The 23492-nt window shown below is 35.9% G+C and overlaps 1 protein-coding gene across 1 annotated transcript in view; it reads left to right on the top strand.

The window, feature by feature from the left end:
* Positions 1 to 23492, top strand: part of PRKD1 (protein kinase D1) — a 339086-nt gene that overhangs the window by 294307 nt on the left and 21287 nt on the right. Inside the window, exons 11-16 of the mRNA XM_081226889.1 lie at positions 242 to 294; positions 2798 to 2870; positions 5329 to 5435; positions 21447 to 21608; positions 22172 to 22270; positions 23191 to 23458. Of these exons, the coding sequence (XP_081083015.1) occupies positions 242 to 294; positions 2798 to 2870; positions 5329 to 5435; positions 21447 to 21608; positions 22172 to 22270; positions 23191 to 23458 (762 nt within the window). The remainder of the gene's footprint in view (positions 1 to 241; positions 295 to 2797; positions 2871 to 5328; positions 5436 to 21446; positions 21609 to 22171; positions 22271 to 23190; positions 23459 to 23492) is intronic.

Genomic DNA, 23492 nt, shown 5'->3' with positions numbered 1-23492 from the left:
TTTGAACCCAAGTCTTTACGACTCCTAACTCTAAACTGACAAAATATTATTTTTCAAAGCCAAGTACAGAGTCAATCTGTAACTGTAAAAGGAAAGAAACATTCTAACAGACATTTTTCTAGAAAAGTCTAATTATTGTGGTTTTAAAACAGCCCTGCAGCTTTATTAATAAGCATGTATTTACTTGTTTTGCCATTATCTCTCTTACTTATTTTGTGTATTTTTTAACATGTATTTCCAGGAGATATTTCTGTGAGTATTTCAGTATCAAATTGCCAGATTCAAGAAAATGTGGTGAGTGTGTACCTACTAATATAAAACTTGGTACTGTGATCCTTTATTTGAAAATAAGAGCATCATAAAATACATTTTTATTGATCTGAAATTTTAATTTTTTAGTGTTTTCTAGAAAAATAAAATAGGGTCCTTTTGGATGTTTTTCTTCTATAAAATTTTAGAAACATTACATTGTATCAATTCTCTTAGTGATTTTCTATCATCTGTTCTGCAGTGTGGAAAGTTAAATACCTATTTTTCATCTCAGGTAAACAATTATAATGCAATGCCTGATTTTTCACGTTTGCGCATCTTGGTACTGGAATTTTAAATGGTTGATACTATGTAATACCAGATAAAATGGAATAAATTATTTGTGTTGCATGAATAGCTTAAACATGTCCTTATTCTCATTCCTTGATTGCTACCCAGAAGTGCTGTCGTATGACAAGGAGCTGCATATACTCTTACAGTCACTTGTACTTAACAAGGAGACCTCAGAAAGCTGCATAAATCAGATTTTATGGATCCACATTCTAGCACCCTAGTCGGCTGTGCCACATAACTCCATCTTTTCAGCTCAGTTTTTGAAAATTATAGATCATACATATTATGAAATAATGTACACTCTGTCATATGTTTGCTTCTTTTGGTTATACTTTGTCACTGTAGCAAGCAGCCCAAAAGTAATAAGGCCTTTCCTACCTCATCCTGTGACTCGATCTTTCCCTCTATTTTGATTGCTATGCCTGTTACCAAAAGGAAAAAGTCTGTAGCCTTACACTGATCTGAGTCTATTTTTTAAAGAATAAACTCCATGAAACTCGATTCATCACTAGCATAGCTTTGCAACCTTTGCTAAATTGGCATAAAGTAAACTGAAAACCAAACATGACTGAGAGAATTAGGGAAACTTTGTAATGAAAATTAGACATATTCTTGTTCTGTCAATCACGAGATAGATTTCTAAGACCTGAAGGTTCCTGTTGTTCTTGCTTAGCCAGAGAAGACTTTGGGAAATACTGATCTACCTATAAGCCTCTTGGGAAATTCTAGATTCCTGTGGGGTTCTTCCACCCTGTTTGGCTGAAAATTCTGGGTGGCCATGGAGCTTTCAGAGAAAGATGGAGTAGTAGTTTGGACTCAGAATACTGGAGTAGTATTAATTCATTTTCTTGTCTTCAGACAAGAAACTCTGAACCATGGATACTCTGAAGGGATCACAGGATAGAGAGAACTTGTAGTTGTTTTCTGGAGGGAAGGACAAAGGGAAAGGATAGCAATGTATGGAATATGCAGAGGGTAGGATGTGATGTAAAAGGACTTTTATTTTATTTATTTTTTTAATTTATTTATTTATTTATTTTTGGCTGCGTTGGGTCTTTGTTGCTGCACGTGGACTTTTCTCTAGTTGTGGCGAGCAGGGGCTGCTTTTCGTTGCAGTGCACGGGCTTTTCATTGCGGTGGCTTCTCTTGTCGCAGAGCACGGGCTCTAGGTGTGCGGGCTTCAGTAGTTGTGACACACGGGCTCAGTAGTTGTGGCTCGTGGGCTCTAAAGTGCAGGCTCAGTAGTTGTGGCACATGGGCTTAGTTGCTCCACGGCATGTGGGATCTTCCCGGACCAGGGCTCGAACCCATGTCCCCTGCATTGGCAGGCAGATCCTTAACCAGTGCACCACCAGGGAAGTCCAGGACTTTTATTTTTGAAAGGACAAAGAGTACAAGGGTGGAGGATAGGCAGAAAATTCCATAGGATGTCATAGGAATACTGAAAGTGAAAAAGTATTGCATTGTGCTTTCATGAGTGTGGTCATCAAAATCACAGACTAAGCATAGTCATCTAAAACAGAATGCTTTACTTAGCAATTATTATTTCAAAAAGGAAAGAGTAGACATTTGGAGACTTGTTAACCTCCAGAAGTGGTAAAAGTAGAAGAGTTTGGTTACCTCACAGATGAGAATTTCATCGTGGATTGTCATCTTTTTGTGGTGTCTCTGGCTCACTCACAGTGATTCGGCCCCCTCTTCCTTCAGTTTGAATTCATGTGGATGTGGATGATTGATAAAGAGGCAGCCACAGCATTTTAGCCATAAAGAATGAAATGGTTGGAATCAGGACTCACACAGACATATGCTTGGTGACCATGATTATTTAATGTGAGGTTTCTAAATAACCATTGCAATAAGCGAATCACTTTTTGAATACTGACATTATGTATATAAATGACATATAGTTTTCAGTCTTTTTTCTCTCTAATGAAACCTATATAATTGAACATTAGAAAATTTCTGCTGCTTAAGTTTAGAATAGTTGTCCAACATTACAGTATTACATTAAATTGAAGAGTGGGTTTTTAATATTATAGTTATATTGTAGATTTCATCTAGCATTTAAATTTTAGTTGTTTATGTTTAAAATATTTATCAGTGTTAATGATATATTTAATAAAATTATGGAGTTTATTAGGACTAATCTTTTGTTCCACTTCATGTTTGCTTTTCTCTGGACTTGCACCTATAGGACATCAGCACAGTTTATCAGATTTTTCCTGATGAGGTACTAGGTTCTGGGCAGTTTGGAATTGTCTATGGAGGTAGGTTAATTCACTAAGTATTTTTATTAATTTAAAGTTTTAGCATTTTTGTTTAGAAAAGTAATATCTCCAAGAAAAATATAAAAGACTTATATGTAGATACGTTTTTATGTATGTCTCTCTGTGTTTTACCGCTTTAGAAATTTCTCTTGAGGTAGTCACTAAATGGAAATTCAGTACCTTTCTGTTTTGAAAGAGAAATTTTTCTACTACTAAATATCAACAAACTTCTGCTTAAATATTGACAAACTCTATACACTATACTGGTTAAATATTGGTTTATTTAGACAAAATATTGAGAAACAAGGCAGCTGTAATCATAAAGATTCCTTTTCCTCTTAGCATATTTGATCAGAATGCTATAGAAGTCCATTCAAAAATTCTTTAATTCTAACATCTTTAATAATATTATGTATTTTGGTAAGGTTTGCATTTTTTACATTTTTGAAGTAAAATACTGAATTTTTACCTTTTTCTTATTGTCAAGCTATTTGGTGAATTTAGTTAAAGCTTCTGCTGTTTTTGATTCTAGCCAGTTCAGTGACATTTTTCAAGTCTTTAAGAAAGATTTAATATCAGTGTTTCACCTGCCCTATAAAATGACATCATAACTTCCATTTCCTTAATATAATCAGTAACAGATTATCTTTTTTTGGTGAGGTTGGGGTGCTCTGAAATAATTACAGTGTCTCACTCAATATTATTTATCATAGTATAATATTGTGCTTTTTATTTAAAAGCTAATTAAATTCTACTCTATTTTAAAAGTAATTTTGATTCTTATAAAATGCACAAATTTTTTTTTGATAGAAAATCTATCAAGTCAGCAACCATTGTGCTTTTTGTTAAGGCATAACAATATAATAGAGGAGACCAAGTACTACACAGAAAATTCTTCTGCAGTGTAATAAGTGCATGCAAAAAAATAATGGTATATAAAGCATGGTAAATATACATAACTGCATATAGTGTGGAGGTGAAACAGGGATAAGAAATGAGGTTAGAGAAACCAGCAGGTGCCAGGTAATTTGTAACATCCAACAGTGAAGGAGCAGGCATAGGAAGAGGCCTCCGTAAGCTGGGACAAAGTGAGAGAGTGGCATGGACATATATACACTACCAAACGTAAAATAGATAGCTAGTGGGAAGCAGCCGCATAGCACAGGGAGATCATCAGCTTGGTGCTTTGTGACCACCTAGAGGGGTGGGATAGGGAGGGTGGGAGGGAGACGCAAGAGGGAGGAGATATGGGGATGTATGTATTTGTAAAGCTGATTCACTTTGTTATAAAGCAGAAACTAACACACCATTGTAAAGCAATTATACTCCAATAAAGATGTTAAAAAAAAATGTTACGTCTGGATACATATGGGATGAGGCAGATAAGAACAGTCACAGAAGAGAGGTCAGTTGCCATAGTGACAGAAGCATAGAGACAAAAGAAGCTGCAACCTTGAAGACAGTAGATGCAATAAAAGTCTGCATTGGAATAGAGATTGCAGTGAGTCAAAGAGTTAAGAAGTGATGTGAAGAAAGTAGAGAACATGAAAGCAAGACAATAGTTTTGTCAGTTGGGAAGGGAGGTATTCTGGAAGGAGTTGGAAGGAATAGTGAAAGTGGGATGTAGGGGAAAGGAACACTAGATTTACACCAAATGTAGAAATAATGGAATTTCAAGTTAGTTTGTATGTGACCAAAAAAATTAGTAATTAGGTTCATTTTCAAATTCAATTAGCATTCCTATATTCTATACCTTCTATAATCTAGTAGTGTAGGAGTTAAAAGCTTGAGGGTACCCTGTGATTCCCTAGAAAACTTTCTGTGAGAATTAAATGGGATGTGATGTATGTAAAGGGACTGTCAGGTGATGACAATGATGATGATGATGATAATTCATATTTTTGAGTGTGTATAGTTATCTGGGCACTCCGTGTACTGTACGTATCTTATTACATCTAATTCTCACAACAACCCTACCATTGAAGATGAGGAGCTCAGAAAGCTTAAGTGATTTGCTCAAGATCATGAAGCTAATAAGGGACAGAGCCAAGACTTTTATTCTTTCCATTATAACATACATTCGTTTTTTAGGACTTTAAAATTATACTTTCTTAAGGAGAGGACTTTTGCCCATGGTATGAATATTTTCTATATCAAGTAGCTCAGTATCCTGTTTCTAAAACATATATTTTACAAGAAAATATCAGGCTGTTCATACAAATAGCTTTTAATGTCCTAATTCTTTTGTGTTGTAAATTGTGGCTAATTTTATAGTGCATATTTGATGTAGAAAATGGAGCTAAGAAGTGAAATCTTTATGGATATAAGTCAGTGTTCATCAGAAATGTTATTCAGTAAAGCATTTTTATAATTCCAAAAGATTTTTATAAATTCTGCTATCCTTTAATAGAGATGATATATAATAAGATTATGCTAATATTTCTTTTTTATTTTAAAGGAAAACATCGTAAAACAGGAAGAGATGTAGCTATTAAGATCATTGACAAGTTAAGATTTCCAACAAAACAAGAAAGCCAACTTCGTAATGAGGTTGCAATTCTTCAGGTACTTTTTTGTTTTTTATGTAGGGGCTATAAAATGTCCCCTCAACTTCTGCAAAACAAAGAAAAGTTATCCAAATATCTGTGGCATAGATATTTAGGAACATTTTTCAATAACTGAAAAGGCAGATCAAGCATCAAACTGTAGCCTATGTAGTATCTTTCCTGAGTCTAGGCAGCGTTTTTTTTTTTTTCATGTACTTAATTCTAGGTTTTAATGTATTCTTAATTCTCATTAAATGGGTAATGTTTCAGCATTTGCTCATAGTGGGCACGCTGAGACCATTTTGTTTTACATTATCAATGACCTTGCCTTCATAAACATTCCTCCTTTACGCTGTGATAATTATATGAATTGAGTACGTAGCTGTCAGCATATCAGGTAAAAGAGTAATATATGTCCGAGAATCAGATGATCTTGATCTTATTAATGTACTCTTTGTGTCTCACTGTAAGCCTTTTATTTAATATTGAGACTGTTCCTTAACTCTTCTCATTTTTAAAGCCAGTCCCTTTTTAAAGCTAGAATTTGTTAATAAAAGGTATTATGTGATATATATAATTTCTGTAACGATTAAAACTTTTTCTGCAGATCAAAAGGAAATGGAGCAGTTGTTTGCTAAATGTGGTCAACATACCTATCTAGTCTAGACAATTTAGACCATTGAAAGTGCTCATTTTTATATAACTTCCATAATTCTCTCCTTGTCATGCAAGCTGATCATAATTTCTAATTTATAGTTTTATTGAATAATTTTCATTTGAACATTGCTAGCAAAGCAAAACAGATTACATTTCTTCATTTATTGTTTCATGTAACTGCCATTTATTGAGTTTATACAATAAAATGTTGAAAAAGATATGATTTCTGCCCTAAAGGAGCTCATGTGTACAGACAACTGAAAATAATTGCTTCTGTACATAAAAAATGACATAAACTTTTCTGGGACTCATATTTTCTAAAGATGATGTTCTTGTGCTTTTGGACAACTAATGTAACACAGAGAACTACCACAGTGTTCTCTGCTTTCTTGGAAGAAGATAACTACAGGTCTTAAGCTGACAATTCATAGATTCATAGCTTAGTGCTTGCTAATCAGATTCTTTTTTTTTTTTTTTAATTCTTAATTTGGCAACATTGAGCTGCAAATGACATCTTTCCACACTTGGACCCTGCTGTCCTGGTCTCCACCCTCACATAGTGTCCTGAAGGCAGATTCCTTTGCAGCTTGCCACAGTTGGCATAAGGATAAACATTTATCCTTCCTTTCAGGACATAAGAGGAGTTTCGCAGTTAACATGGATGGTTATATCTTTCTACATTTTATTGCAGCTGCAGAGGAAGGTCTAATTTTCTGTGTATAGCCCTTTAATTGGCTTTCCTGAGGCTGTCAACACTTTATCAGCTGCTGACTCTGTAGTAAGGTAGAAAAATAAAATACACCATAAACCGACTCCATCTCCTTTGCAAAAGAGTAGCTGCAATCAACAACTCAGATGCAGTAAACATACATTTGGCAAAAATTTCATTATAATGTGAAAAAAGAGTTTGCTTAGGTTGAAAGTCAAATTCTGCCCCTTGAGCATATGAAGAGTTTGAGCAGCTCTTATATTATGGCCTGAAATCTCAAGAATCCTCATCACTTATCACTCATCCCCATTGTCCCCAACCATATTTCACTTCCTCCATCAAACTCGTATTTATTGAGTACATATCATGAGCTAAGCACTGTTCTAGGCTCAGTGGATACAGTGGGGACAAAAACACACAAGTCCTTCCTGTCACGAGTCTTTAAATTGTATTACTCAGGCTTACTTATAGTCTGATGTTTGCAACATACTTACGTGTAGAATTTTTAATTACAAAACCTGTATAAGGAGTCTTATTAAGGCTTGGCATAAATATATGAGGTTCAGGAGTTCATACTTTATCAAAAGTTGACATTTGTTTCAAACTTGTTCCTCAGAAATTACTCTGACCTATGTTCTCTTTTTCCCATGACACTTATCATCTTCTAGCCTATTACAGAATTTCATTTATTATATTTGCTGTGGGTTTCTTTCCCCATCCCCTACCCCAGCCCCTCCACTGGAATATATACATTTCAGGAGGGTGGATATTGTTGTTTTGTTTACTGCTGTATCCCAAACACCAGAGATTGTTCCTGACAAACATTAGGTATTTAGCAAATATTTGTTGAATGAATGTGGGTTGAATTAAACTTGTACAGAGACATCATCCTGTCACATAAGAAGACATGTTGATACATAGTATCCAACCAGGTAGCAAAAGTCCAGACTCTATTTTCTATTAGTGGTTAATTGGTTAGTTAAGAAGGATTGTGTGTGTTTCGTTCTTTGAAATCCCTCATTCCTCTGCTTTATATTTCTTATCAAAAGAAAGAACTCATTTTTTGATCCTGAAAAGACAAAATGGTAATGAGGCAAGAGATAAGGGAAGGGTTCTGACTCACTAAGTGATATGTTCAGGAAAAGTACCATGATTGAAATCAGCTGAATGGTGGGGAAGGTTTTCTTTTACTAATCTTGAGGAACAGAATTCTGTCCCTCTGGATATAAAAGTGATACCCAGAAGCATTTGGTACTCTCTGCCCTGTGGTCTGTAGCTTATGAAAGCTGTTTTCCTGGCTTATGGTTATACCTGGAGTCTGATAAGTTCTGCCCCATCCCATTCCTCTTTCTGATTCTCCAGAGGGGATCAAGTGGGCCGAAATGGCTGATGGGAGAAAATTCCCCTCATGCAGTTCCGTTAGTCCTCTGATCGAATTCTGATTTGTTTCTGTTTTTGTAAAAAAAAAGCACCTTAGCTTATAGAAAACTTCAAAGTTGTATAAATGCAGAATGTGTAAAAAAGTAGACTTCTTTCTTTTTCTATTTCATCTTCTTTACGTAACCTATATGAAGACTTTCCAAGGTCTGATTCAGTCATTGGAAAACCAAGCTCTTTAGATATTTTTGAATAGTTGGAAAATTAAGGCAAGTGTGAATCTTTTGGCATAGTTATCCTTTATATCTTTTCGAGTAGCTATTTTCATTATCTCTAAATGTTTCATTATTATTATTATTATTATGTTTCAGAAGAATGTTAGTTAATGTAGATGTTAAACTTGGTTCAAAAATTCCTAGAAGATCCTATTTATATTGTTATTTTAAAAGTTGTGTCTTGATTTTTTAAAAGGTAAATTTGAAATTACTGTTTTTTCTATTCATGTCAACAAAATAAGAATAAAAAGATAGTTTACGATTATTAAGGGTATCACAGAAAACTGACTTTTACGAGGAGATGCAATTACATCTTAGAAGGCTTAGAAACTTAAAATCTAAAATAAGTGATATGGGCGTGATATATTTAATATAATTTATCAAAACAGGCTTGTTTGGTCTAAATTAATTTTTATTTTCTAACATAGTATCACAATGCATAAAAAGCTTTAGGATAATACTTAATTGATTTACTATCATTTTTAATTGATTTACTATTATTGAATATAATATATGAATATTATATTCTATTTGATTTGAATATAATTCTGTATATTCAATTGATTTACTATTATGAATTTAATTCTAATTGATTTACTATTATTTTTCCTCTTTATCTTAAATATCAACTTATTTATCTAAGGAACAATACTAGAGCTTCTGTTTATGATACAGTATATTAAAGCATTTTGGAATTGTAAAGATGCTGAATGCAAAATGTAGGAAAAAAATATGTAAGAATTTTACAGGCCATCAATTAAGTGTATTCCCTTGCACTTATCTCCTAAAATTCCCCCATCATTCTTATTTCTCTGTTGTGAGGCAGTCCTCTTCCCATTTTAACTTTAAAACAAAATAACAGCAATAACAAACTGTGAGCTCGATATGTCTGCCACCTCTCATAAGTGCAGCACGTTTTATATTGCCACACTTCAGATTTCTGCTCTATGCTACTTTCCATTCTTATTCATAAATTCCTTTCCTTGATTTCCACACCTTTCTTAAAATACAAGGCCCTTTGGTCTTCTACCTCTGCTCAACTATCACCCTTTGGCTATTTTTTAGTCTTTACCCTACTTGACTAGTCTCAGTCCTTCAACAGCGTTGATCATTTGCTCCTTTTTAAATCTCACTCCTCTCTTCATCCCTGCACTTATCAGGCCCCGTTTCACCTTCCCTGCTAGCTCCATCCTTCTTCTTGAACTTCTTCTGTTCATCTAAATGATTTATGCTAATCTGGAACTCATTCCCAGAGTGAGCTCATCCACTTTAAGAGAGTTGTCTGTCATCTCTTCACAGGTCATTCCTTAATTTATCTCTTGAGCTCCGTTCTTTCACAGACACTTCAGTCTCCTGTTTCTGACCTTAGGACATCTCCACTTTGCTGTGCCAGTCTTGCCCAAACCAACCAGCCGAAAACCAAACGATTATTCCTAATGTCTTTCCCTGCAAGTTATTCTCTCCCTAATTTTGTCTATTTTGCCATCATTCTTCCAGTTTCTAAGCCTAGTATCCTTTACCTTCAATTAATAAAAATATTATGTCATTCAGCAGTACCCTGAAGCACTTCCTTCCTTGATACAAAGCGATTTACTGGGCCTCTGGGTCATATAACAATGAATGAAATATTTTAGGATGTTTATCATCTATTTGAGCAGATAGATACAAGTAGCTACAAGTCAGGATAGGTGTGGAAATATCGTATACATATAGCTGATTCACTTTGTTATACAGCAGCAACTAACACAAAAATGTATAGCAATTATGCTCCAATAAAGATGTTAAAAAGAAAAGAAGTCATGGATTATGACAGAGGTCAGGGCATTGGAATGAAGGATTACTTCAAAGAGAAATACAGCATTGGTGAAATCTTGAAAGATTCGCAGACTTTTGGTAACCAAAGAAATGTTGGAAAGGGTTATTAGGCTGAGGGGCCACCTTAATAAAATAAATATACTATGAAATGTAAGTAGAAAACTAGATCATTTTAAAAGAGTGTCTTTAAACCATTTCATGTGTCCTCAGAAAGAATTCTAGAAACCTTTATTTCTGCTTGTGTATTTTTAAGTTGACAGATAGAACTATTTTGTCAGAAGTTTAAAAATTTTAATTTTGTACTGTACCAAAAATATTGATATTTGAAAATGAGCTGCTATATAACTTATTTAAATATACTCATTAGAATCTAAATATCAGAAACATTTGATATTTTTTAACAATCATTTTAAAAATACATGCATAGGGCTTCCCTGGTGGCGCAGTGGTTGAGAGTCCGCCTGCCGATGCAGGGGACACGGGTTCGTGCCCCGGTCTGGGAAGATCCCACATGCCGCAGAGCGGCTAGGCCCGTGAGCCATGGCTGCTGAGCCTGCGCATCCGGAGCCTGTGCTCTGCAAGGGGAGAGGCCACAACAGTGAGAGGCCCGCCTACCGCAAAAAAAAAAAAAAAAAAAAAAAAAAAATACATGCATAGGCTTTTTAAGCAATAGTTTATTTTATAGCATTCCTTGTTTTCTTTGACTACGTTACACTTTTCCCACAGAACTGTATTCCAATGTCATGTATTTTTATACTTAAAAGTCTTTTACTGGTCCCCCTTTCATACTTATTTGCAGTAAACATAAGTATATATTTTTAAATTTCTTGATTACAACACTAAATGTTTAAAGCATTCTCCTGGATGAATTTATCATTACAGTTATTATTAGTAAACCCTTTATCCAGCAAGATAAATATTCTAAAAAATTTGATCTATGTTTGTTAAACATAAAAAAATGAAATGTTGCTGAAAATACATTATTTAATGACATTTAAAAAAATTTAGTTCATAAATTGGTGGGTGATTATTACTTATTGTTTGAATTAAACAGAGTTCAGCAACGACTTTATTCGTTTTTCTAAATTGTAGGAGCCCAGCTGTAAGCCCTCCCAAAACAAGACAAAACTATCCCAGTGATTTATCTTCAAAATTCATCCTCTCTCTTTTAATTCTCTCTGTTAATAAATCTATTAAATGCTTCTCTAATTTTGGTGAAAGCATGAATTAGAAACTAAGTTGCAAAAGAACTGATTTCCAAGTTATTAGAGTCATTCACTTCATATCAACACAATGTTTCAAATTTTCCTTTTATTTTTCTCCCAAGTTTCTTCCCCATGGCAAGGTACCCTAGTAATATTTGGAATGTGTGAGAAGCATGCCTTCCTTTTGGAAAGTGGAAGAAAAAGTATTCTGAAAGGAACCTTGGGGATGGAGAATTTGAAGACTGTAGGGATTTTCTCAAATAGATCTGTATTAGAAGAATATTTATAGACTGTTAAGATTCATTCATTCATTCAAAGTATAGTTATTGAGTACTCACCATGTTCCAAGCAGTAGAGACACAAATGTAAACAAAGCACATTGTCTTAAAACTATCCGTCTGCTCACATATCTTTAACATCTTCTGGTTCCCCAAGAGTATGCCTACCATAGTCTAGAGACTGCTGTGAAAGGACAGGGTACGCTTAGGTAAGACTGGGAAATGGCTTTCATGTGAGTTCATGGAGACCCTTAGATATTGTGCCAAGTCAACTGGATTTTATTATGCTTTGGTGATTGTGAATTATTGAACTATCTTGAAAAAGAAATTGTTATGATCAGATCAGTATTTGAGGATGACATATTATAGAGGAGAAAGTTTAAAGGCAAGAAAACTTTGTTAGAAGCTATTTTCAGCTAGTTGTGACAGTCAAAATGCCCCCGTTCTTGTATAAATAAATAATTCCATTTTAGGCTCTAATTAGAAAACTATGATGTTTTATGAGGAGGAAGAGTTTGTAGATTGGCTGCTCATTGTTCCAGATGTTACTTTACAGCTGTCTCAGAAACTTAGACCTGGGGGGGAAAATTGGGCATCGGATGCAAAGGAAATCAGAGAACATGTCAGAGTGATACCTTTAAAGGCAATGGAACCTCAAGATCAGGAGGGGATTTGGTAACACAGAACAACACTGTGGTGGTTCATGAGCTTAAAAACAGAATAAGCTGTAAGGAAGAAGTTCTTCCAGCTAGGAAGGCGAGGAATCCAAATTGTCAAGGTGGATGTCATAACAGGTACAGAGGACACTGCAGTGAGAAGACTGACAAGGCAGCATTCAGAAATCCAGACAACATGCTCAAATGCACTCTGAGAGCCAAGTGAGGAGGCTTAAGTAGCGTGGCCCCTGAAGTATACTAGTTAGAACAGGCAGGAAAGGTCCTAAATGGATTTGAGTACAAGGAAAGCATTAAGGCAATGGATAACATAGAGTTTAGAGAGCCTAAGTTCTGAGGTTAGACTGCCTGGGTTCTCACATCAGGCTTAAGAGTCTTAGGAGCTTGGATAAGTTACTTTAAGTTCTCTCTCACTTTGCTTATCCAGAAACCTTGAACAGATGTTATAAGAATTGAGTGTGATAATTTTGTGAAATTCTTAGTGCCTAGCATATAGTAAAGATTCCAAAATTATACTACTAGTATTGCCACCACTAAGTTGTAAATCTAGCTCCTAGGAACAAGTTCAAATAACTTTATATTGAGAATTTCCTAAATAGAGAACATAGAGACACATAATTTCATTGTAACAGAGAACACAGTTGACTCAAATCCTGGGGTAAAGCTGAACATATATACATTAACATATGCCTGACCCTGGTAGACAGACACTCAGTAAATATTTGTTGAACAAATTATGTAGCCACAGCTCAAGGAAACAGAGGGATACAGAATCACAGAGCATGCCAATAAGACAGTAAAGTATTCCTTACCTTAATTCCTTTTTTTGGTTTGTTTCAGGCAAGGCTTTATTTGGGACCCCTGCTGCAGCAGGGGGGAACGAAAACAAGCAAGTTTCCCTTGCTCGCTCCCCAAGGCGGGTGCGAGTTGGTTCCTTATATGGGGTGAGGGTAGGGATGTATCCAGTGTTCGGGCGGAGGGGTGCGTAGGTGGTTTGCCCCCCCTTAGGTAGTGTTGTGTGCAGGGGGCATGTGCAGTACCCTGCTTTTGCTCCCTACCCCCTGCTTTTGCTCCCAGCTCTTCAAAAGTGGCAGATGGGTTTTTCGGTCTCATTGTATCTTTTGTCCAGAATTTGCCCCATCTGCACATGCATGCATTCCTTTTTGACTACAAAACATGGTAATTTATCTTCACAGAACAAGATTAAATATACATCTTGTAAATACCTGGCTTTGTTCTCTTAGTCTAAAAAGACCATCAAGAATAGGTGGAAAAGAGGTAATCATGATAGAAAACCAGAGAACAACATTGCTAAATATGAGTAGGAAAATGAAAATTTGCACAAACTGGTGATTTTACTTAAATCATGAAAGAGTCAACTTTTCTTTCTCTAGGAAAAATATGCAAAATTTGAGTTCTTTGTCTTTTGTGTGTACTGAGAGGTTAGTTTATACTTCTTTTGTTTCATCTTATATGTTCATCATATTTCTTCAAATATTTTTCTTTTTTATATTACTGCATGAAGAATTTTAGTGAAATTCTTTCTTCTGAAGACATGTTCTGCAGCTCTAAAGTAATCTTGTTATCTTCTGCACGTTCCAATAAATAAAGCCCACAGATTATGTGTATATATATATCTAAGATAGAGGGAAAAATAAAACAAAGATCTATTATAAGGAAAAGAAAACAAACTTAGAAAATTTTCTGAATAGGTATTGTGTTCCATAAGAAATTAGTCATAGTGAAAACTTAGTGTCAGAAAGTCAGGTTCCAGTCAAAGCTTTTCCATTTTTTGGCAACCCTCTTTTTGTTTCCTTAATTATGGCTTAGAATTCATCTGACTTGGTGTGCTTGCTTCTTCACAGGAATGTTTTGGGGGGATTAAATTAAATAATATATAAAGTGTTTTATATTTATTTTTTTAATTATTTATTTATTTATTTATTTGGCTGCACTGGGTCTTAGTTGCGGCACACAGGATCCTTCTTTGTTGCGGCATGCAGGATCTTTAGTTGCAGCATGCAGAATCTGTAGTTGGGGCAACTCTTAGTTGCAGCATGTGGGATCTAGTTCCCTGACCAGGGATCGAACCTGGGCCCCCTGCATTGGGAGCGTGGAGTCTTAGCCACTGGACCACCAGGGAAGTTCCTATAAAATGTTTTTTCAATGAATGTTTCCCAGCATATTTTTGGAAGATCGTGTCTTTTGAGTTCCTTCATGGAAGCGGGTGGGGGTTAAGATGTTCTCATGAATACAGTTAAGAAAATATTGTGTACTACATCCAGGTCATCTACATCTTGGAAGTGAATAGTCTTCCACTTATTAAAGATTCTGAGATGCCCCATAATTAAGAACTTTTTAAATTTTGATAATATGCCAGTTAAGTGCCACAGAACTCTTACACAAATGTAAGATATCACAAACTGACCTTTTTGCACATAACGTTCTGTCTTCTAACCCTGTACAGTAGACTTTACATGGTCACTCCAGTTCCCAATATCCAGTACTTAAGACATCAGAGAGATTATGTGTCTACACATAATTATAATACACATATTATAATAGAATGTTATGCTTTCTGGGGTGCTGACATTTAAATATAGTAACTGGGCTACAGTGATATGAATTGTTAAAAGTTACACTTTAAATCTAACGCCAAGGTAAACGGGATTCATGTGTTCATCTTTCCAATCAGGCAGGTTAACAGGAAATAAAAAAGTTTTCTAGATGTTGTCTCCATTGCCATGCTTTTGTAGCAAATAGAAAAAATTATCCAGATATTTGATCCATTTTTTAACTTTTATGTACAGTAAACACACCTTGACCTACAAATTCCAATTTCCTTATTTTAACATGCCATTCTTTTAATTCTTGCCTTTCCGCTAAAAACAAACAGTAATGGCATAGAGGAAAGGGGGTCACACTTTATGGGTAGAAAGTTTACTAACACTGATTTTTTTAAAAGGTAACAATCAGTTATTAATTTTCTGCCTTTGAAGCGTTTGCTGCTTGTTCTCAAATATTATGTCCTTTTGCCTAAATTCAACTTGAAACTCCGGCCTTTGTCGGGGGCTAGGGGATAGATACTAGGATGCATACAGGATCCTTGCTGTGTAAGGGTCTTTCTTTTGATAGAAATCACTCCCTCGACCACCAAAAATTATAGTAACAATTTCACCCATATACAAACATCAATGCCAGTGAAACCTCAGTGTATGTATGACTCTAGATGGTGGGCTTAGGAATCTAGATTTTGCTTTTTAAATTTCTCATTCATACCTCTAATCTGAAAGTTTCCTGGTGATGAGTAGAAAATATCACATATTTTTATACTGTTTCTACCTGCTGAAAAGTCAAGAAAGGCTAGAAACATGAGAGATGATGGAAGGGTTTTTTAAGTATATTTTTTACATACTCCTCTCCCTCTGCATTTGGTCTCTTCTCCTTTTATAAGGAAAGGAGAGGACTCATTCTATTTATCATGTGTCTGCTCAGCCCTAGAATCTAAAGCTAGATTAAAGCATTTCCAGAAGAGATGAAGTGCAGAATGACTAAGAGGGTTGTATATAGGTTTATGGATATATGTGAATACAGAAGTTTTATATCAGGTGTCACCTGATTTTTTTCTTCTATGCAAATATTGAACTGGTCCTTTAAAAAATTTTTTCTTGCGCCACTGTTACTTAATAGAATGCAGAGGACTTACAGCTAACTTAAGATGAAAATATATATATATATAATGGTAAATTTTGCATTATAATCCAGCCACCTAAAAGTTGACTCCCTTTCTTGATATTCAGACACAATATATGTATTGTCATTAGCAGTCAATGGAGATGCTTCAACTTATTATTTCTTCCACAAAATTTTGAACTATTTAAACCCGGGTCAATCTGAGCTAATTAGTGCCACAGAAAAAAAGTAACATTACACTCCAGTTCTGATGGATGGTATAGGCAAACAATTTTTACCAGGAATGATCTGATCATTTCTGAGTTCTCAGAGTCTAATAGGTTAAATTTGGTTGTGGCCGCATTGATCTAAATGTCAGCCAGTGATACCTATTCACAGGAGGGTGGATTGTTACATCCCGTCTTATTGAAGTAATATCGGTGCATTTATTCCTCTGACAGTATATGTTAGCTTTATTTGGTTCTAGGTTATTATCAATGTGCATTTCTAAAATTTTAACAGATGAAATTTCCCCCCAAAATGCTACCTCCAAAAATATAACCACTAGAGTATGAGCCTATTTAAATTGTAGGCTTTTTGCCAACGGAACATGAAATAGGGATACATTCACATGCAACAACCAAACGATCTCCATCCTCATGTTATATCAGCAGGGCTCTCACATGGTGTAACACAGCCCTCACCTGTTGACTTCACAGTACAGGCACCTCTGCCATCACTGAAGTTTAAAAATACAGCACAAGGGAAGACAGGAGAGGACAAATTAGAAGGTGCCAGTTTGTGGCAGTTCATACTTAGTTTAATGTAGCCTCCTTTAGGTGAAACACAAAAGGAAATGTTCTTTTCTGCCACTTACTTTAAATTTCCGATTATCAAACTAAAGAGAGAATTTAGGAGAGATAGCTGAGTTTACTGTGTCAGTTTGGGTATTATCTTTCACAAGTCTTTTTATAATCATCTGCTCTCTACATGATGACTTTTCAGCATCTATCAAGGTACTGTTACACACTGTGTCCCCTTCATAAGGCATTAGGTGATTATGACTTCCAGGACCAGTAAATGAAGCATAAATTGTAAGAGACTGTGTTTAGAAAATTCATAAGATGGTATGTTTATCCCTCATCCGGGAATGAGAATCAACAAAGCCGTTGCCATGGTGCTGTGCCTCCAAGAAAGGCACCTCTCTTCCCCACCCCCATCGCTGTGCACCACTGTGCTGTGGTATATTCTTCTGTCTGCTCTGCATGCTATTTAGAATTTAGATCCTGGATTCTTCACTTTGAAGTTTCTTTCTTTCTGTCCCAGTATGACCTAAACCACTTACAGAAGTTCCCACATTAAGGCTGAATCCTAAATAATTCGTTGAAAAGATACATTGATTCTAATTTTTCTCTTTCCTACCTCTCATATGTTTGAGTATAATAATCCTGAAGGTAGAAGAAGGGGAACACATGACATTAATTTATCACAGCTAAATATATAGAATGAATTTGCAATGCTAGATTTACAATAAAGCAAAACTATTAGAATCAAAGATTATAAGTACAAATTAAATATTCCTTAATACAAATCCCCAAAAAAGTAACATAAAATAGAAGGTACACATAAACTAAAATTTTTAATTAAATGATTTTATAAAATATTGCTGCATTTATAAAATCCTTTGCTTTTAGTGACTAGTTTCCATTAATTACATAAGAATTCTCTTTGCAATTTGAGTCAGGAGAATTTTTGTCTTGATCTCCAAATGGCATTTCCTCCCAGTCTTCGAAACAACTTATATTCACCCCATGGATATGTCATCAATCTGTAATGTGTGAATAGACACTATTCTTTCCTATATTTGACCAAATGTTTCATTTCCTGAAAGTTAAATTACTTAAATGCAACAAACAGATGGCCAGAAAGTCCTGTAGTAGCTTAACTCTGCCATGAAATTTATTATCCAAATCCCTGAGATAGGCCTGAGAAGTTAGCAAAAATTCTTTCTGAACTCTACTATTCCACAGTTGATGTTACAGTCATCAAACGATTTTTAAGTTAATTAAGTTACTTTAGACTTCAGAAGGAAAATGTTGAAAAGCTGTTTCATATTTTATATACAAAATTAGAATTGCGAACAAGTCACATCAACTCCTTTGGTTAAAGCTCGTCTTAGAGTTGATCTTAAGGTATTAAAAAGATAATATGAATCATACATGTTAGAAAATAGTGACTTTAATTTTTTTTTCTATCTCTAGTCTTCAAATATTATCTTCTCTAGGCTAAATAAATGCTTCTCATCAGTATAGTAGAGAGAATTTGGATGATGAAGGCATGATTCTTTATATTCCATTTTCTTTTGTTATTGTCAAATGTAAAAACAAGTTTGGTCATTTGGTTCAGTGCAAAAAAAGTACGGGTCTTGAGTAGGCACCTCTGATGGCCTTGTCTCAACCATACATAAAAAACCCCAAAAAATATCAACTTATTGTATATCAGCTATACAGAAAAAATAAAGTCATTTTGCTATTGGAAAGGTTTTTCAGCTACCATTCAATGTATTCTTTAGCAAACCTATAAAACATAAAGGTTTTGGTAAAAGAGCAAGGGCCAATTGCAATGAACATATGAGTTTAAACTTTTCTAAGACATATTTTTTTTTACCAGTTGTGTATACATGACCTTTAGTTCAATGCATTCATTGACTATACTTTTTTCTAAAATATATACCTAACTATATTCAAAGTCCCTTATCGAGAAATAGAAAAATTTTCCCTTATCCTTTTCATAAAGATACTGTTAAAGGACAGTTGTACAGTCCTTCAGGGTCTACAGGGAACATGGCACAAAATAGTTGACAGTAAACAATCGCATTAATCCATTGCATACTTTTGGCCTAGAACATTTTGGGAATATACCAATTAGATAAGCACGTGTTAAAGTCCTACCTTCTGAATAGGGGCCCCTCAAGTCATCTTGTTGAGTGGTGGAAAGGAAAAAGGAGTATACTGACTGAAAGACTTAAGTACCTCTAGGAACTCATATGCTTAGAAAAATACAAGTAGAGGCGCATGAGGGTTGACATTGTGCATATATTCAAATAATTTAGGTAGGAGAGATTCCTGGTCATCTTCTGACTCTCCCCCCAACCTTCACAGCCTACGACAAGGGCAGCAGAAGCAGCAGGCTGAGCCACTACCACACCACTTTTGTCCTTCCCTGCCCTCCTTGGGTCCTGGAGGTCTCACTCCCTTAACTTTTGTCTTCTCCTTCACGCTCTAGGTTTTCCTCTGTCTAAACACAAGGGACCTGCTTGCTTTGCTGCCTACTTCTGTTGGTCTGCTCCTTTCCTATTCATTGTTCCTACTCCCCACCTAGACAAGGCCTTAGCCAATTAAAGAAGCCAAACTCCCAAGAACACTGCTTGAGTGCTTAAAGTTAGAGTAAATAGAAGAATCAGTTAAGAAGATACTCAGAAGAGGAAGGTATACTTATCACATCTCATAGTGGATTTGTCCCAGGAGAATCATGACTCTGGCAGGACTCTCATGTCATCCTTAAAGCTTCTTCTGTGATCACTGATTTAAGAGAGGACAGCTGAGATGCTTGGATACCCAGAGGCTGGTGGTCTGTCTAGTTGTTGTGACAGCCTGGGCACAGGTTCAGGTATGAACCATGCTGTCACTGGTCTTCCATACTGCATATCGAACAGATATATGGAGTCATTAATTAGAGTCTCCCACCTAAGGATCTGGCACTCCCACAGTGGTCAAAGCCAACCAGCTATCTGGTCCTATTGGTAGGCAGTCAGGACAAAGAAATTTAAGAGTAGTGACAGCGTGAGCTTTGTTAATCCCACAGTTGTTCCATGTACTTGAGCTCTGACCAGGAGAGAATAACTCTGGGGGCCTAGTCTATCTGAAGTAGCCAGATTTGACTGTTTCAAGAATAATCACTCCAGCCCTCAAGAGGTGAAAGGCCATTGGGTAGGTGTGCAGGCATCTCTCAGACCACATTCAGTACCTTGCTATACCATGACCACATTATACTGCATGATTGGGCACCAAGGCCTCAGAATCAGAAAGACCCATCAGATGTCTGAGGTGGAGATCAAAATTGCCAAAGTAGTGGAAGGGCACCCTGAGAGGTTATCATCACGGGAGCTACTGCCAACCACAGCCATAGCTCCATGTTGAGTTGATGCCAGGCGTTCTATGCCGATGAGTAGCATGGAGGACAATGACAGTGCAGGTTCACCCACATCCCCTTCTACTGCTCACCACCCAGCATCTGTCTGTGAGGTCTGAAAAGTGAACCATTTCAGGTTTCCAGTAATTTGTGGAATTTTCATTTTACATTTAATTTTATTGCTCGCTGAGATTTTTTTTTCCCTAGAATAAAGGATGCAATTTCTTCTGCCTGTTCAGCTGTTAGCACATTAAAGTTAGTCCCTATTTTCTTCTTTTGGTAGTTTTTATTCATGATGATTTTTTCCCCATTTTTCATTGAAATATAAGTGGAATATGTAATAGTTCTTTTAATGTTAGGATTTTTTGTTGTCATGTGCAGAAAAAAAAATTAAAAGTCAAATGATCAAAGGCTTTTGTTGATGACCCCAGACCAACATTCAGACTTAAGCATCATTACAAGGGCCCATCTAATATTAAAAGTAACTTTACTTGACATGTGTGACAGCCTGTCAAGCCAAATTCAGCCTGTCATTATTGACCATTACTTTATTGTGGAAATATTTATTGAGTGCTTGAGAACCATGCAGCACTACCACATAGCATGGTGTCCTGAACAAAACAGGGCTCAATAATCATTTCTTTTCTGTTTTCATGGGGGTCTTTACTCTGTGTAAGAGCTTCTGTAGCAAACTAGAGCAGCCTCCAAGAGCAGAGCAGTGCCAAAAGGTTTTGACTAATGTGCTTCATCAGTGCAGTCAGATGCACTCCATGAATATACTTCATCTTGTCTACCTTAAATTTCTACGAAGTGTGTAGAGATGGCCTAGTAAACTTATTTAGGACAGTATGCTTAATATTGGAGATGATCCTAAGAAATTACAGATTTCTCAGTATGGTATTCTAATTAAAACCTAATTAGCAATTCACTGTGCTGGAACTTGGATTTGTAGCATAGAAAAAAAAATTTCACTATGCACAGAAAGTAAAGATGTATTTCTTGGAGACATTAGAGTTTCAAAAATATAAGGCAGCACATGTGGAATTTAGAGGTGTTAAAAATCTTAAGTGTGGGTTTCTCCATAGCTTTAAACTTGAACAGTTTTGTATAATCAGTGAGCTTGCCAAACAGTATCAAAAAACTCATTTTCTTTAAGTGCTTTATTTATCTTTAATAGAACCTTCATCACCCTGGTGTTGTAAATTTGGAGTGTATGTTTGAGACGCCTGAAAGAGTGTTTGTTGTTATGGAAAAACTCCATGGAGACATGCTGGAGATGATCTTGTCAAGTGAAAAGGGCAGGTTGCCAGAGCACATAACGAAGTTTTTAATTACTCAGGTAAGAAATCAATTAGAGTCAGAAAAAAAAAGGTAATATCTAATATCAAATGTTATCACTGTTTACCTAGAGCTCTCTACCCTTGTTGTTTAGTCCCTACCTCCCCAGTTTAAACTACACTTTAAAAAAAAGTTGCAGTGGCTTATTGTATTCTCTAATTTATATCTGTAGCATCCAGAGTTCAGGATACGTACCAAATGAATAATGTGTGTGCAGGCCCATGTATTAAAACTACTCATGAAATTTTAAAATGCACAGTGACTGAGTCCTCATTCTTTGAAAATATTCAGGAATATGTATCCTTGTTAGATATCATTGAATTCTTTTATCTATACCTGTTTTGGTTGCTATATGGACACCATAATATGATACTTTTTCCGTTAAAGTTTCCTTAGAAACCTGCTGTGTTAATCTAGCTCATTTCAGGGACTGGAGTATAAAGAAACTCAACCATTCATTTTGAGTTTTCTCTTGACCCTCTAACTTTATGTCCTAGTAGAAAACATTTTGAAATAAACTTTTAGACTAAAATAAAATGATATTGATGATTTTTTCCTTTATAGATACTTGTAGCTTTGCGTCATCTACACTTTAAAAATATTGTTCACTGTGACCTCAAACCAGAAAACGTGTTGCTAGCATCAGCTGATCCTTTCCCTCAGGCAAGTATAAAAGCCTCTCAGCAAAAAGCCAGCCGACAGCATCACTGCTTCCCCTGCAGCATTCTGTCACCCTTTCTCCTCAAAACCTTTGTTTCAAGTTTCACCTGTCTGTTTTCATCCATTTGTTACCCTTCTTATATTGTGGGGACTGCAGCTTTGTCGCTCTGCATCTCAGTTCAGCCTGCCTTAATAATGCGCACTGAGCCTCTCATTCTGCTTCTGCTTCTGTCGTGTGGACGTCCTGGAGAACTGGCAGCACTAGGTCAATGCTGGGAGCACTGGCCTAAGAGGGAGACACTTAAGAGTCCCAGGGATGCTACCAGCTCTCTCAAGTTAGGCAAGATATTGCAGTTCAGTGTTGTTCTCAGGGGCAAGGGGAAAAGTTTCCTCTTTTCCTCAACTCAGAGGATGCAAAACAACTGGATCTCTTCCCAGGAACTGTCATATCTGAAGTGACTGAGGTGGCTGTTCTGCCCTGGCTCCCTGATACCCTCAGGTCCTGGCTAGGTGTCCGTGCAGAGCTAATTTTGAGGATTATTGTGGATGGCATGATGTGTCCTTGTGCTTATCCTTCAACCTTTACTTATCATAAGCCCTTGAGTTAAATCCATCAGTTTGCATGAGGTTTTCCTGCGTGGTAAAACAATATTATCCACTTCTGTGTATACATATTTTCACATTTATCTCTGGTTTTATGGAGGAGGGAAGGAGGATGTTTAGATGATATTGTTATGAATAAAAGAATACTTTTGTATTAGTACATAAACCACTATCTTCAAGTACATAAAATGGAAAATAGCTATTCTACCATGAGAAATCCATACAATATATGTAAAATATTATAGTTGTTTTTTAGCGGATGTGGACTAAGACACACAATTTGTGACCTTACTATATCTCCAAACCATTATTATCAACAGGTGAAACTTTGTGATTTTGGTTTTGCCCGGATCATTGGAGAGAAGTCTTTCCGGAGGTCAGTGGTGGGGACCCCAGCTTACCTGGCTCCTGAGGTTCTAAGGAACAAGGGCTATAATCGCTCTCTAGACATGTGGTCTGTTGGGGTCATCATCTATGTAAGCCTAAGTGGCACATTCCCATTTAATGAAGATGAGGACATACATGACCAAATCCAGAATGCAGCTTTCATGTATCCACCAAATCCCTGGAAGGAAATCTCTCATGAAGGTAATATCTTCCATTCAAAAGTGAGAATGATTTA

The sequence above is a fragment of the Mesoplodon bidens genome (genome assembly GCF_964165515.1).
Source record: "Mesoplodon bidens genome assembly, chromosome: 3".
Lineage (NCBI taxonomy): Eukaryota > Metazoa > Chordata > Mammalia > Artiodactyla > Ziphiidae > Mesoplodon > Mesoplodon bidens.
This window is presented reverse-complemented; position numbering and strand designations above follow the sequence as displayed.